Source organism: Pongo abelii, chromosome 1, assembly GCF_028885655.2.
Source record: "Pongo abelii isolate AG06213 chromosome 1, NHGRI_mPonAbe1-v2.0_pri, whole genome shotgun sequence".
Lineage (NCBI taxonomy): Eukaryota > Metazoa > Chordata > Mammalia > Primates > Hominidae > Pongo > Pongo abelii.
In genome coordinates, this window is record NC_071985.2 from 147770039 (window position 1) to 147787562 (window position 17524).

Below are 17524 nucleotides of genomic sequence, written 5' to 3' on the forward strand. Positions count from 1 at the left end.
TCCAGAGCAAATGTGTGCTGCTTTTGTAATCTGGATGGGGAAAGAAATAAATACTATATAGAATAGTAATTTGGAATGCAGATTGTGATCAGGGTGGAGTGATAGGGAAGGCTATAGTATTACAGATAGCGATGGATATGGAATAGTTCAGAGAAGGCAAGAGAGTGTAAGGATAAGAGCAAAGACAGAAAGTTGGTGTTCATGAAGTGACAGACACCTTGATTTAAGTGACTATCCTTAAGCTTTTTTTTTTAATGTTTGTGGCAAATTGTGAACCTGGAAAGACTAACAGACATTTTTTTAAAAACACGACTTAAAAGTATGGTTTATCTGCTTTTTTTACTATCTCCTTTTTTACTTTCATTCTTCTCATAAATATATAATTAAAATATATTTATAATTATAAAATAATTATAAATATATATTACAATATTAAATATTTACATTTAATATTGTAAAATATATGATTATAATATATAATTAAAATATTTTTTGGTCAAAAATCCTAAATTGACCAAAGGAAATATTTAGACAGTTTATTTATGTCATCTTTTTTTGTTGTTTTATTTTGGTGGAAAAACCGTTACCTAAAGTGATCTATTTCTTAGCAGTATTGGCAGAAAGCTGTTGAGAAATTGGCAAAGAAAATGGTTGAATTTCAAAATAATTTTTGATCAGAGAATTGGAAAGCTAATTCATCCTAATACAATTATGACTTGTTTTTTCCTCATTAACTCCCAGATACATATGTATCCTTTTTTTTTTTTTTTTTTTAAAGATGGGGTATCGCTGTGTTTCCCAGGGTGGTGTGCAAGTGGCACAGTCACGGCTCACTGTAGCCTCCCAGCCTGAGAAACACGGGACCTTCCCAGCTCAAGCAGTCTTCCCACCTCGGCTTCCCTAGTAGCTGGGACTATAGCACACCACCACACCTGCTAATTTTTTTTGTATCTTTTGTAGACATGGGGTTTTGCCATGTTGTCCAGGCTGGTCTTGAACTCCTGTCTGCCTCAGCCTCCCAAAGTAATGGGATAACAGTGAGCCACCATGATATATATGTATCTTTTATCTAGTTGTAATCATAGTGGACTTTATTTTTGATTTCTGCTGTTTTTACTTGGTATCTTCATCTTGCATTGTTACATGTAGGGGTAGTATTGTTTCTCAAGCATCGTAGGACAGTATTTAACTGCGTTGATGTGCCCTAATCTATTTGACTGTTTCCTTAATGTTAGGTGTTGATAGATTGTTTCCAGTGCTATTGCAGTGATCTTCAGAATATTTTTTACTTCACTCAGATCAATTACCAGTATCATTACTTGGTGTTTATGCCTGGTAATTATTATTGTTAATTTCTATATTGCATTTTCTACAAAGTTTGCCAGTTTACAAGGCAACTAACAATTGGTTATTCATTTATTCATTAAATATTGAGTTCCTGCTATGTACCGGTTACTGTTCTAGGTGCTGAAGGAGTGTGCCAGTTTCACTCGACTCTAGCCTAGTTCATAAATTTATATTTAAAGATTATTACTTTATACCTTCTTTTTAAAGATAGTATGTGATTTGATTAGTATAGTTGTAGTTTAATTTTAAGCAACTGTAGAGTTTGGTAATATTTTGACTCTTGGGTTTTATAAAAACAAAGCATTTTGGTTTTAATAAATTCAGTCTTATCTGTAGTAGAAGTTGCTATCATGTACAGTATTTCATTTTAATAATTAGTTAAGGACTTCAGTAGAAATTATTTACTTACAATATGTAAAAAGAGTCAGTTTTTTTATGTGATAATGTATTTAATCTAAAGCAATTTTATATACTGGATAGCTTTTCTAGGCTGCGATAAAATAGACAGATTGATGTTTATAGACTAAAGCAGGACCCCGATTAACTCTAGAATGTTTCAAACTAGTAAGCCAATAGAATTGAACTATAATTTTAGTACAAGGGGATGCTTTATCCAGTTTATCAAACACTCCATTTTCTATTATCTTCTTAATAGAAAAGCCCTGTAGGCATACTTAAAATAGTTTTTTCTCTATAAAGAAACTACTTATTTGTCATTAGGACACATAGGGGTGGAGGGAGAATATTAATACTTTTTAAAGAAAGGTCATTTGTTGATTTTTAAAATGAATAAACACTTTTTCTCATTTTAATTGTGAAATGTTGTGTTACATACATTAGCTTTTGATGTGAGGTTATTAGATCTTTCTCTATAAGGAATAGTTAGACAAAGTATGAAAAATTAACTTAAATTTTAAATAATTGGGATAATGCAGTATTCTGCTTGAATATCATGATGGAAGTTGACCTGAACTTCTAATGAGATCTCCCCATTGAGATGAAATAAGAGAAGAATTTCTGCCTATGTGAGAGCTTGTTTAGTTGATGGTTTATAAAATAAGAATAAAAGTAGAAATCAAAACATACTGCTTTATAACGTATTTTTCTTTCTTTCTTTCTTTCTTTTTTTTTTTTTAAGGTTCTGGGATCCTGGCTGCTACAAATAGTACTGAATTGGGAATTATAGAACCATCTTCTCCAAATCTTAGCCCTGTGAAAAAAGGCAGTTCAATTAATTGGTCATTGCCAGATAAAATAAAATCTCCACGAACTGTGAGGAAACTTTCCATGAAAATGAAAAAGTTGCCAGAATTTAGCCGAAAGCTAAGCGTTAAGGGAACATTGAATTATATAAACAATCCAGATAATACTCCTTCTTTGTCTAAATATAACTGCCGAGAAATTCATCATACTGATATACTGCCCTCTGGGAACACAACCACCGCTGCTAAGAGGAATGTTATAAGCCGATACCATCTTGATACCAGTGTATCCTCCCAGCACAGCTACCAGAAGAAAAACTCCATGAGTTCTAAGTATTCCTGCAAAGGTGGTTACCTTAGTGATGGAGACTCACCTGAACTTATAACTAAAGCTAGCAAACATGGATCTGAAAACAAATTTGGAAAAGGAAAAGAAATAATTTCAAATAGTTGTAGCAAGAATGAAATAGACATTGATGCTTTTAGGCATTATAGCTTTTCTGATCAACCTAAGTGTTCACAGTACATATCTGGGCTCATGAGTGTACATTTCTATGGTGCTGAGGATTTAAAACCACCTCGGATAGATTCAAAAGACGTCTTTTGTGCAATTCAGGTAGATTCAGTAAACAAAGCAAGAACAGCTTTGCTCACATGTCGAACAACGTTTTTAGACATGGATCACACTTTCAACATAGAAATTGAAAATGCACAACATTTGAAACTAGTAGTATTCAGTTGGGAACCCACTCCAAGAAAAAATCGAGTTTGTTGTCATGGAACTGTTGTTCTTCCCACCTTATTTAGAGTGACAAAGACTCATCAATTGGCTGTCAAACTTGAACCTAGAGGTCTTATTTATGTGAAAGTGACTCTTATGGAACAGTGGGAGAATTCTCTTCATGGACTAGATGTAAACCAAGAACCAATAATATTTGGAGTTGATATTCAAAAAGTTGTAGAGAAAGAAAATATAGGACTGATGGTGCCCCTTCTGATACAGAAATGTATTATGGAAATTGAAAAGAGAGGCTGTCAGGTATTATCTTACTGTGGTTCCCTACTGCTTCCTTTATTGATTGATTAATTGTAAGTCTTGGGGGAAGGAATTCAAGGTAATGTAAAAAAATCAAACTTAGATATTTTACCATTCCTATTCTTTATTTTTATTCCATTACTGTTTAGGGTATAATTTTTAACTTGACTCATGTTGTCCATTATTGAGAGCATGCTAGATGATTCCATAAATTTATATTGCAACACAGAGCTTCATGGGTCTTATAATTAGAAATCAGGATTGCTTCAAAATGGCATTAAAAGGAAAAGTCAGAGCTGATAACATAAGCAAAGGATATTAATCTGAGGTATAAGTAATTTTTTATACTAATTTTTGTGATACATATTAAGACTAAAAATTACATTGAGTTATTTCTGCTTTAGTACTATCTGAATTTATAATATTGGTTAAAAAGTTAAGTTAAAAAACAGAGTAAATATTATAAAATCTGAAATATTTATTTAGTAAACTTAAGCTTAACATGGAAACTATAGAAACAGCATAAGTTAATGGAATTTTGCATTAAGATGCAGAATACCTGGATTCTAGTTTCTCCTCCGTTATTACTTAGCTGTGTCATGGTGGGCAAGTCACTTAATCTCTGTGGGTCTTACTTGCTTGTATCTATAAAAATAGATGGAGTGGCTGGGCATGGTGGCTCACGCCTGTAATCCCAGCACTTTGGGAGTCCGAGGTGGGCGGATCACCTGAGGTCAGAAGTTCAAGACCAGCCTGGCCAACATGGTGAAAACTGTCTCTACTAAAAATACAAAAATTAGCCCAACATGGTGGCGCATGCCTGTAATCCTAGCTACTTGGGAGGCTGATGCAGGAGAATCGTTTGAACCCAGAAGGTGGAAGTTACGGTGAGCCCAGATTGTGCCACTGTACTCCAGCCTGGGCAATAGAGTGAGACTCCGTTGCAAAAAAAAAAAAAAGATGGAGTAGCTTCCTGAAGCTAAGAGGTAACACATCTCAACTATTGAAACTTCCCCTCTCCAGGCCCCGCAGTGGGGTTGGATGAAACTTCTAACTCAGATACATCATTCTGTCTCCAGTTTATGTTGTCTTTGTGTGAGTGAGGCCTTTATTTTTCCAATCCAACTTTTGGTTAGTTCTTTTTCTTTCTTAAGATTCTGTTTTTTTCTTTTATCTTTTTTCAGGCAGTGAGTGTAAAGTTCAGAGATTATGCAGACTTAAAAGCTAATTATTAAACAGAAACTTTTATAGTTGAATATTAAAATAAGTAACTCAAATGGCACTATATTTTTACAGTCTATTTTCTGAAATATTTAGAAAGAGCAGGTATATAAAGACTAAGTGCCAAGAAAACATTTTTAGCAATGCTTTTCATTTTTATTTAGAACTGTATTTTTTTTTTTTTTTGAGACAGATTCTTGCTCTGTCACCCAGGCTGGAGTTCAATGGCGCAGTCTCAGCTCACTGCAACCTCCGCCTCCTGGGTTCAAGCAATTCTGCCTCAGCCTCCCAATTAACTGGGATTACAGGTGCAGGCCATCATGCCTGGCTAATTTTTGTATTTTTTTAGTAGAGATGGGGTTTCACCATGTTAGCCAGGCTGGTCTCGAACTCCTGACCTTGTGATCCGCCTGCCTTGGCCTCCCAAAGTGCTGGGATTACAGGTGTGAGCCACTGCGTCCAGCCTAGAATTGTACTTTTTTTTTTTTTTTTTTTTTTTGAGATGGAGTCTCACTCTGTGGCCAGGCTGGAGTTCAGGGGCACAATCTTGGCTCACTGCAACCTCCGCCTCCCGGGTTCAAGTGATTCTCCTGCCTCAAGTAGCTGGGACTACAGGCGTGTGCCACCATGCCCAGCTAATTTTTGTAATTTTAGTAGAGACGGGGTTTCACCATCTTGGCCAGGATGGTCTCGATCTCTTGACCTCGTGATCTGCCCACCTCGGCCTCCCAAAGTGCTGGAGTTACAGGCGTGAGCCACCGTGCCCGGCCGAACTGTACTTTTTAAAGACGTTTTTGTTTTGTTTCCCCTGCTTCTTTCTCCCCCACTTGCCCTTCCCTCCCCCCCACAATAGAGAGAGGCTTATTGTGCTTGTATTTTACAGACTGGCATACTGCTTAAATTTTGTTTACCCTTTTAGTCAGGAATTATTGTTTTGTTGGGTATTTATTGTAAACATGAAAATAGGCTTTGATAGTCACATACAAAGAGTTTGTGGCATGGATCTTTGCATCTTTGAAATGCTTTGAATGCTACTACCACCCATCTCCTGCTTAAAATGGGAGAAATTGCTATGGAGATCATACTCATGGTCTGTCTTTCATAGAGGCATCGAGCATGTACTTCAAGGGTTTGATTCAAGATCTCATCATCGGAAAGCAGGGATATATTCTAAAATATCTTTTCCTTGAAGTAACTGTATTAGATCTTCCTTTCTTTATTCATCTTTTAAAAAATTATATTTGTGATTTCAACTTTTGGGGGTAAAATATCCCATTAATTTATTGTGTACTAGTTAAGTAGTACTTTCTTTAAGTTGTTCTAGGCTCATCTTCTTCTCAAGTTTAAGGGGATACGTCATTTTTATGGTACTTTATGGCACTTAAATGTGCTCACACCAGCAGGGCTATAATCAAGTTCGTTTCTTCTGTTATGGTAGCATTTCCTTTGATCCTGTTTAATATTTTAGTTTGATTTTCTGAACTGTCTACATTTCTACTGTGTCTTTCTTGAGATGATGTGATCAGCATAACTCATTCCATTCTCAATGTGAATGCATCATGAATGTGGATAAGAGTAGGAAATATGAATTTTTTTCCTATTGTATTTCTTGGTTTCCCATATTATCTTGATCCTTTTGAATGTAGCAGCACCTTGCATTATCACCTCTTGGAAATAGTTTTAGGTTCTTTACTATCTTTCAATTAATACCTATAGCTTATCATCTCAAATGTTTTAGATAATATTTCCCTGTATCTATTATTGACACTTTCTCATATTGAGACCCACCTTATAGTGTATTCTATCAGTTCTTTAATGAGTCAGAAGAGATTAGTGTCATAAGTAAACCTGGAAATTTCATTTGTATACTTCTTCCTCTAGATCATTTATTGCATTTTACAGTGATTCCTAATTCAAATCCTGGAAGATTACTTTTACTTTCTCTCTTTAAATAGTTTTTTTCTCCATAATTTTTCCTTCAAATCAAAGTGACTGATCTTTCTAAATAGTCTTAGATGTGGAAGTATGGCTGACAACCACTTATTCTCTCCTCAAGTTTTTTGAAGGTTTATTCTTTCAAAGAACTTTGATAGCTTAATCGGGCGTGTTTTCTCTTTACAGAGATCATGTTTATTTCTTATAAGTAAATTTATAGTGAATAACTTAAGACTTATATTTTAGAACCTGTATGACAGTGTTTAAAGACAAATCTTTTCAATGTAGGTTGGTGGGATGGCTAGTGTCTGTGTATCTTATATAAATTTTGAAGTAGAGGTTTTATTTTACCTTTAATATATTATTTTAAATTTCCTCCATCATTTTATAATCAATTAATTTGACAACTTAAAAAAAAACCCTAGGTTTGCTTCTGTGTCTTCCTGAGAATCTTTTGTCTTAAAAAGTTTTATATAAATAGTATACTAGAACCTTATTTCAACAATATACTTATTTTAAGGATAAAAGAAACTGAGTTTTAAAGAGATTAAATAACTTGCCCAAATTCATGAAGCAAGGAGTGGGGCTTTATGACTCCAAAACCCTTGTTCAGTGTCTGCTGTACTACTTCAGTCTAGAACAAAAGATGTGAAAGGGCACACATTCCTGGGGCATGGAGATCTTGATTGAGCATATAAAACTGAAAAGAAGGGATTGTGTTTTGCTTAAGATAGGTAGCCAGCATTACCGAACTGATAGTGTATTGTTTGAATTTAAATGAAAGAATAGGATATTTTTATTAAACGAATCAACATAGTATATAATGAGATTTCAAAAGCTATATTTGAGATATTTTAAATTAAATGACATCAGAACATATTTGATTGCAAAGTTCATGTGATCTATAATGTAATTATATTTTCCCTTTATCAAATTTACCATAATGTGGCCATAATTTTATTCCTAGGTAGTAGGCCTGTATCGATTATGTGGTTCGGCAGCAGTCAAGAAAGAACTGCGAGAGGCTTTTGAGAGAGATAGCAAAGCTGTTGGTCTGTGTGAAAACCAGTACCCAGATATAAATGTAATAACAGGTAATAAATAGATTTTATTTTATGTACTCTTTCTGGAAAGACTACATCTGCAAGAAAGATAACTAAAATACGTTTGTAGCTGAAATTTGTTTTTATTCTGAAGTCTTTTCTTCCTTCACAAACATTACTTACTGTGTTATTTTCTATGGGAAGGTATTAAGCTATGGTCCCTTGCCCGCAAACAGCTGACATGATGAAGGGAAGTAAGACCTACTTTAAATTAGCTATAGTAGCTAGCAGAAAGAAAAAGGTACCTTCATAGAGGGATAAATAAAATGCTTTGGAAGTTGAGTTTGACTGGTACTTAGGTGATATAGAGGGTATTGACTATCTGGTTAGAGAATTTAAATTTATTTACTAGCCAGAGGGGATCCATTAAGATTTTTTGAGTAGGGGAGTGATATCATAGAGATTGTTTTCAGGAATATTAATCTGGCAACTCTATGTGGTGGATTGAAATTAGAAGAGACCAGAGGAAGGAAAACCAATTAGAAAGCCTTGGCCGTAGTCCAAGCAAAGAGGTAGTAAGAGCTAAAGGGGCTTGTAGCAGTAGAAATAGGAAGAATTAGATTTGAAAGGAGGTGGAGAATGAGGGAGCCCAGACAGACGTGACTTTGAGACCTGGTTGATTGGGTACCATTAGTAGAAAAAGAGAGCGTCAGGGAGAGCTACTGCCTTTGGTGGGGGAGTGTCAAGAAAGATAATGAATTGGGCTTTGGATATATAGAATTTGAAGTGCTAGTAGGAGATCTAAGTGGGTAGATCAAGCAAAGTTGAAACTGCTCATCTGCAGCTAAGAAGAGGATGCAGTAGAATTTGAGGGATCTCTTATTTACCCAAGTGGTGATTGTAATTCAATGTATGGCATTGGAAATATACTTACTTCTATTACCCCTGAAAGATGAGAGTGGAAAGAGAGTCATTGGCATATATGTGTAGTTTAAGCGTTGCAATAGTCCATAAAGTTTGGAAAGAAAGAACTTTGGGGGTCTCCAAACTTTGGAGGCAGGCAAAGAAAGAAGAAACACCTAAAGAGATTGAGAGGAAAGGAGTCAGAAAGTTTGGGAAATAAGAGACAACAGAGATTAAGCAAAGGTGTGATACAGTCATTCTATGGAGATATTATATGAGAAAAGAAAAGGGCCTTTGAATTTGGCCATTAAGAAATGGCTCATAACCTTATTGGTAACCTTCAGGAGCTACTGGTTTATAATAATTCCATATTTGTTTTTGTTGTTTTAATTTTTTAATTATTGAAGTTTTCAAGCATATGCGAAAGTAGAGAGAATACTATGAAAAGTCCTCTCTGTTTATCACCTGGTTTCTATAATATCAACACATGAACAGACTTGTCTCATTCATCCCCCCCATTTGCTTCTTCTCACCCCTTGATTATTTTGAGAAAATCTCAGACGTGTCCTTTCATTTATAGATGCTTCAGTGTTTATCTCCAGATCTTCTGTGTATTTGGGTAGTTCTTTCTCCTCTCTACTGACAACTGCCATTTTTTCTTGCTGTAATCCATTTATTTTTCTCTTATAACTTGCTTTCTTATTTTTACTCACAATTAATTGTTAGAGTTAAAATTTGAGGAAGGTTCATCTTATACATATTTAAGAGAATTTTTGTGGTGAAAATCCTTAAAGCTTACTTTTAGGATTGAGGCTTTCTGAATAATTGAGCTTCCCACCCTTTGAGTGCTGAAAGACTGTATTTCATCAAGTATTTAATATGTAACTCTTGGATCATTAAAACTTTGATTCCAAGCATTTTAATAATAAGATAAAACAAACTATCACTTTTTTCTTATATATTTTAGCAAATCAGAAATAATGGTTCCTTTTAATTTTTATATAGGAAGAGGCATATTTCTACAAAAAATTGAGATACCTGAAGAATGTTCTTTCCTTGTTAATGTGTAATTAACAAAATCAGCAAAAGACTCATTTTATGAATCCATGAAAGAGAAGTTTTATAAATACAAATTTCCAGCAAGTACACTCTATAAATAAAAATAGATTTTATCTTGGTGAAGCTTTGTCTTATAAATAAAAATTATGTTAAACATGTGTAATTTTAAAAGATGAAATGAAGAAAGGGTTCCTAGTTTTGGAAATTGGCAGCATATGCAGCAGATATGAACAATAGGTCAATGAATATTGGATTTACAGCATTCTTTCCTAAAATTGAGAGTTTCTGTAATTTATAAATTTGATATTTCTTAGCTCAATTCTTTGTACTATTCCATTTGGGTAAAGCTGTTTTTTAGAAGAATTTAGAGCTATTTTTTTCTTGATAAAAAGGCAATGAAATGCTTTAAGAGTTGTCTGCAAAATAATTGCATGACACAAAGTTATCATGGCTAAAAATAAAGGGTATTGTTGATTTGAGGAGTTGGCCAGTGACAGTGTTGCTTAATGTGTTTGTTCCTCATGAACTCACATTTCTGAATAAACTTTGAAATATAATTAATAGTTCAGTAGGTCTAAAAAATGAGAAATTAATGACATGAGTGACAGATTTTGTTCACAGTTTAATGTGTTTTTAGTAGTTGGTTTGTTTGGAGCATGGAATGAAATACTCCAGACAAACCAGTTTTTTTTTTAAATCAAGTACAAAATTTTAGGTATAAAGTCCATTCATAATTCTTTTTTGTTTGTTTGCTTTTTGAGAGAGAGTCTCACTCTGTAGCCCAAGCTGGAGTGCAGTGGCGCAACCTCTGCCTCTGGGGCTCAAGCAATTCTTGTGCCTCAGCCTCCCGAATAGCTGGGACTACAGGCACATGCCACTACGCCCAGCTAGTTTTTTGTATTTTAGTAGAAACAGGATTTCACCATGTTGCCCAGGGTGGTCTCGAACTCCTGAACTCAGGAGATCCTCCCATCTCAGCCTCCCAAAGTGCTGGGATTACAGGTGTGAGCCACTGCGCCCAGCCTATTCATAATTCTTTATAGGGCTTATTACCAAAGAACAGAAGACTTTTTAAAAGTCATTTATTGTTTAGTGATTATTAAAAATAAGTCTTCTGAGGAGGATTACATGTGTCTAACTACTGTAAAATAGATTTCATGTCAGTGCTACATAATCAGTATGTAGGTTCAGTACCTGAAAGTTCATTTGACCATGCCTTTTCTGATTTTCATCCTATCATGGTCATTTTTATCCTATTTGCCATTCAGGGAAAACTTTATTAGAATATAAGTAAATGATCTTGAAAACATTAATATTTTTCTTTTTTGTACATACTATACATTTTCCTACCATACATATTATATGTTCTCTGACCTCTGGAACATTAACTTACAAATTGTTTCCGTTTTCCTTTACCTAGATTGCATATAGATGTCAAAACTGTGCGAGCACCAAGGAATGCTAAATGTTGAGGAATGGTCATAGGCTTAGCAACCCACATATACTGAGATTGTTTATGAGAGCCATTTGGTCTGAGTAATATGTATAGGGTATGACTAAAGTAGGTGGTAAGGCCAAAAAGAGTAAGTGAGGTAAGGTGGGGGTAGGTTAGTGGATTTTAAAAAGTAATTTGTAGCTCTACCTTCAGGAAATGTCAGTGATTCAACATTCAAATCTACCTAATCAACTGTATCTTTACCATCTATATAAGTTTTGTATGTGAGAGAATGATTCTCATGTGCACATTCAATCTTCTGGTTCATAGGTCCTAAATGCTTTTGTATTTATTTAGGCTTATTTTGAAGCCCAGAATATGGTCTTTCATGGTAAATGTTCATTTGAGCTCTTGAAAAGAATGTGTGGTTTTGGACGGACTTTGCTGTAACTATCAATAAAGTCAAGTTAATTAATAATGTCCCAGTCTTCTACATCTTTGTTTTCTTTCTACTCGCTGAGAGAAGTGTTGAAATCTTCACCTATAATTGTAGTTTTTCTCTATTTTTTCTTCAAACTGTTTTTGTTTCCACCCCACCTACCCACTGCCACTACTTTGCCTTTGAAGATTACAATTAAGCATGTATTAGGCACTTTACGTTATGTGACAGCTCACTGATAATGTATTTTTTTTCAGCTTTTTCCCCACTTTGTTTCATTTTAGATTGTTTCTATTGCTGTATCTTCAAGTTATATTAGTCTTGTCTTCCGATATTAATTTCATTCATTGCATTTTTAGTTTCAGACATCCTAGTTTTCACTACTAGAAGTTCGATATGGGTTTGTTTTTTCAGTATTTTCCATGTCTCTACTTAATATGTTCAGCCTTTATTCTAGCTTCTTGAACATATGAAATACAGTTATAATAAGTGTTTTCTTGTCCTTGTCTACTAATTCTATTGTGTATGTCTTTTCTGGGTTGGTTTCAATTGATTTTACTGCTCATTATAGGTTATATTTGCCTCCTCCTTTATATGCCTCTTAATTTTTTACTGGACATCAAATGTAAATTTTACCTTCTTGGGCGCTGGATATTTCTGTATTTCTATATTTATAGCTGTGGTTTGGTATGCAAATACGTTACTTGCAAAGAGTTTTTAGTCTTGCTTTTAAGCTTTATTAGGCAGAATGTGAACTACTTTTAAATAAGGCTCTTCTTTGTCTATTTCTTTGATTCTCTACTGAAGCAAAACTCTTCTATATACTGTGTACTTATATTAGCTTTCTATGGCTGCCATAACAAAGTACCACAAACTTGGTGGCTAAAACAACAGAAATGTATTTTCTCACAATTCTGGAGGCTAGAAGTTCAGAATCAAAGCATTAGCAGGGCCCTGCTCCCCCTGATACCTGCAGGGGAATCCTTCCTTGCGTCTTCCTAGTTCTGGTGGTTTGCTGGCAACCTTTGACAGCCCTTTCTTTGCCTGTAGATGTATAACTCCAATACTCCATCTTCACATGGCATTCTCCCTGTGTTTCTTCATATCATCTGCTCTCTCTGTGTGTCTTTCTCTGTGTCCCCCATTTTATAAGAACATATTTTATAAGTCATATTGGAGTAGGGCCCACCCTAATGACCTCATTTAACTTGATTACCTCTGTAAAGACTCTTTCCAAATAAGGTCCTATTCTGAGGTACTAGGAATTCAGACTTCAACATGTTTTTTTTTTGGTCAGGGGTGGGGGCCACAATTCAACATAATGCTGTACCCAAATCCCATGAATTACGAAGTTTTCCGGTGTGGCTGCATGGAATGAGAGTGATTGCCCGCACTATGAAAACTCCAAGAACTATTCTCTCTAATCTATTTGGCTGGTTCTTTCTCCAGCCTTGGGGAGTTGCCCCACCTGCGTGTGCAAGTACTCAGATGAACACTTGGGACTCCTTGCTGATTTCCAGAGTCATCTCTAGGCAGCCCTCTACTCCCAAGTGCTCTGTCCTGCAAGGTCTAGCAGCTTTAGCCTCCTTGAATTTCTAGCACCCCTTCAACTGTTGAGCTTTACCTGGGTTTTCATTTCCTTACTGCGACCTGGAAAGTCTCTCCAGGCAGTAAGCTGTGGTTGTTGTGGGCACACTTCATTTGGTTCCCATCTCTCAGGGATCCTTGTCCTTTGCCTGATGTCCAATGTCTTTGACGTAGTTTTGTCAGATATTTTGTCTGGCATTTTCAGTTGTTGCAAGCAGGAAGGTAAATCTAGTCCCTATTGCTCCATCTTGCCTAGAAACACTGGTCTGCCTTTCTAGCCTGTATCTGGGTTACTGATTGCAATGAGAAAAAAAAATCAGTATTATTTGGTATCAGTGTTAATCCATGTACTTCAAAGTCATTAGAAGGCTGTGAATGGTGCCTAATAATTGTATGTTTTCTTATCAGCTCTCTTATTCTCTGGAGTGTCTATTTAATATCTTCTCACTCCCCTTAAACCTCATTTCACCCATGTCACTCTTAGCAGACGACCTTGCCTCCTAACTTCACAGAGAAAACAGAAGCCATCAGATGGGAACTTGCTCTACTTCTTGTGACCCAGCCTACCAATGTGCCCTCTTTGGCATACATTCTTTCCACTTCCTTTCTGTAATAATAGAGAAATGATCTTTCTTACATCTTGGACAAATTCTAATTCCTTCATGTGTTCTCAGAATTTTCTTCTTTCTTCTGAGGGACTTTGGTCAATCGATTATATTTCCTCTCTCCTGAACCTTGAAAACCTTTTTACTATCTCCTTTACATTAGCATTGAAATGTTTCAGTGTCTCTTGTCTTTAAAGAAAAATCTCCACTTTGATCTTGTTTCTCCCCCGCCCTCCCCTCTCCTCTATGGTTATCAACTTTTCTCAAAGCCAGATTTCTTGAACAGGTGTGTGCATTTGTCTATTTCTTTAATGCCCATTTACTTCCTAACCAACTGCAACCTGACTTCAGTGTCCTTTATTTTCCTGAAACTGTGCTTGCCAAGGTTGCTGACTTCCTTTTCTGGTGGACATTTTTGGGTTCTTAAATTGTCTCTAGATCATTATTTTCTATGCCTGGTTACAAAACCCCATTGCCTAAACATAAGAGGAATTTGTTAAAAATACAGGGACAGGAGCTCTGACCTCTGTGGATTATGATTTAGTAGGGCTGGCATGGGGCTCCAGGATCTAATTTTTTTTAAAGCCTCAGTGTGCAGCCAATTTTGAAAAAACACTGTTCTCTGCAATATTTAACACTATTCTTATCTAACCCAACTATTGTTTGGGTATCATTAGATATCATAGACTCTTTCTTGAAACAGTTTTCCTCGACTTGGCAGCACTTTTGCCACTCTCCTCTCACCCCATCCCCACCTCTTCTCACCATACATAAATCTTTTGCCATTCTTCCTTAGTCACCACTGGAAGATCCTCTTCCCTGATGACCCCTGGAAAGTTGATGTTCTTCAGGGTTATTTTCTAAGCCTTCTCTTAATCACTCTGTATGCCTCCCTGCTAATCATTCCCGAGATCCAGTTATATTTAAGTTGATCATTCTTAAATCTTAAATGTCTCCAGTCATCTCTTTCATCCAGATTTTTATATCCAGCAGCCTTGAATGTCCCATAGATACCTTAAGCTCCATATGTTCAAAATTAAACTCTTCTCTTTACCCTCTAAAACATGCTTTTCCTCCTGTGTTCTCTATTTGAAGTAATGTCACTAGTGTCCACCCAGATACTCAAGTTCCAAGCCTAGGAAAGAAACATTCTTATTCCTCTTTTTTCCTCAAAATTGCAAGTGCATTTTTTACTTAGTAGTCCTGTTTTGAGAATTTATCCTACAGACATACCTGCATATATACAAAGTGATTATGTGCAAGGTTATTAATTATAGCATGTTTTGGAAAAACAAAAGATAAGAAACAATTTTACTATACATCTGTAAGACACTGAATAGATAAGACTATGGGACATCCTTACATTGAACTACTATAATGTGGCTATAAAAATGATTAAGGAAGCTCTCTATGGCCTGAAAAGATCTCAAGGATATGATGTTAAATGAAAAAGCAAGAAACAAAATAGCATATACAGGTTTCTTATTTCTGATTTCTTTGGGTTTTGGAATATTTGCATTATGCTTACCAGTTTAACATCCCTAATCCAAAAATCAAAAATCTAGAATGCTGTAATGAGCATTTGTTTGAGCATCATGTTGGCATTTTAAAAGTTTTGGATTTTAGAGCATTTTGGATTTTTAAACTAAGGATACTCAACCCTCAATGAGGGAGACAAATTGTATTTATATTTGCATAAACATTAGAAGGATGCATAAGAAACTAATGAATCATGTTACTATTAAATATTTAAAACTTGGGGCCAGGCACAGTGGCTCGTGCCAAGTACTCTGGGAGAATAAGGTAGGAGGATCACTTGAGGGCAGCAATTCAAGTCTAACCTGGGAAGTATAGTGAGACCCTGATCTACAAAAAATAAGAAAATTAGCCAGTTGTGGTGGCAACCACCTGTAGTCCTAGCTACTTAAGAGGCTGAGGTGGGAGGATTGCTTGAGCCTAGGAGTTTGAGGTTGCCAGTTTACTCCAGCCTGCGTGATGGAGTGAGACCCTGTCACAATTAAAAAAAAAAATGAGATGGGAAGCTTCCTATAGAATCAGGTTTAAGTTCAAACTAAGCTAGGCTGAGAGCATGTTCTGAATCAATATTGTATATATTTAGGTTTTTGGTGTTAGGAATATCTCCTGTTTTCCCTTGTGATCACATGCCAGCCTTTAGCTAGTATCTTACCTACCTTGCTTATATATAACAACCACTATTCTTTCCAGTTTCTTCTACTGTAAGTAATATCTCTTAGTTCAAAACTACATGTGGAATATTTGCAATTGACTTTCCTCATTCCCATTATAGTGACACGTCTGATGTTTTCTGTTCTTAGCTTTTGGTTTGTTTGGTTTTAGGAATGATTTTTTCTTCCATATGATAATGTAGCATTAGCACTTATCCAGCCAACCAATATATCTGTTTAAGACACTTCTCCAGTGTTAAAGAGGAAATGTATTTATTTCCAAGGGTTTCAGACAATTGGTATCTTTATCAATTTAAAGTCTAGAAACTCAAAATTTGTGTAATTGGAATAATTTATAATTAACATAAATATGCCTTGCTTTCTTAATTTCTGTTTCACATGCATTTAGAGAAGCTTTTTATACGGGGCAGAATCAATAAGAGTGTATGTATCAAGAATAGCTTACTTTATGATTAACAAACCTAAAATGTATGGTAACTGAAAATTATGTATGTACATTTTTAGCATGCTTTCAAAACAAATCAATTACCAAGGCAACTTAAAAGAATACAAATGCTAGTATTTTATTATAATTCTTTTTCTGTTGTTGCTTTTATTGTTTTCAAAATATTGAAAGTTGGCTATAATACTTAAATTTAAAAAAATTGACCATCGTTCTTTATTTCACTCTGCAGTCCAATCACCAACTGTCTGCGGTTTGTTTGTTTTCTAAAGGTGTTCTTAAGGATTATTTAAGAGAACTCCCTTCTCCTCTGATAACAAAGCAGCTTTATGAGGCTGTATTAGATGCAATGGCAAAAAGTCCTTTGAAAATGTCATCAAATGGTTGTGAGAATGACCCAAGTGACTCTAAGTACACTGTTGACCTGCTGGATTGTCTGCCTGAGATTGAGAAGGTAAGCATTACCAGAATACATTTTTCCTGAAAGCCAGTTAATGAACTGTATACCTAGCTCCAGAGCTACAAATAATTTTAGATATTTGACATTTGTGGCACTCATGGATTTAAAAGCTCTGCCATTACTGCCTTTAAACAGCCTAAGTCCATAAAAGCTTCTTAAACGAATAAATCTAGAAAAGTTTTATCTTTTCTGTAAGTGATTTTAGCCTAAGCATGAATAAATACTCACTAAAGTTTTTTAAATTGTATTGTTAAAATGTTATTACAATAATATTTGTTCATTATAGAAATATTGAAAAGATACAGAAAAGAAGAATGTAAAATTGCAATCCAATATCCAGAGGCAGCTATAATTAACATTTGGTGTGTCTCCTTTTAGTATTTTTTAGATATGATAACTGTTTTGGTATACATGGCTTAACTTTAAGACAAACAACACTCCCACCTCATTTTTTCCTCTTTATCCTTTCCATTCGCCCCCTCTCCAAAATCTTCAGACCAGCATCCAGGAGAGAGAGAGAAGGATAGGTAGGTCTTCAGAACCAGCCTTAGCCTAACTTTATCTGTTGTTCCTTAGAATAGAAGGGAAAATAGGAGAAAGATA

The 17524-nt window shown here is 35.2% G+C and overlaps 2 protein-coding genes across 3 annotated transcripts in view; one reads left to right on the forward strand and one right to left on the reverse strand.

Moving 5' to 3' along the window:
* Positions 1-17524, reverse strand: part of DNAI3 (dynein axonemal intermediate chain 3) — a 176522-nt gene that overhangs the window by 50058 nt on the left and 108940 nt on the right. The gene's annotated exons all lie outside the window — the stretch shown is intronic.
* The window catches only part of SYDE2 (synapse defective Rho GTPase homolog 2), a 41949-nt gene that overhangs the window by 13491 nt on the left and 10934 nt on the right, over positions 1-17524 (forward strand). For both annotated transcript variants that reach the window (XM_054532033.2, XM_002810659.6), the window contains exons 3-5: positions 2486-3588; positions 7709-7835; positions 16734-16915. In XM_054532033.2, the coding sequence (XP_054388008.1) occupies positions 2486-3588; positions 7709-7835; positions 16734-16915 (1412 nt within the window). The remainder of the gene's footprint in view (positions 1-2485; positions 3589-7708; positions 7836-16733; positions 16916-17524) is intronic.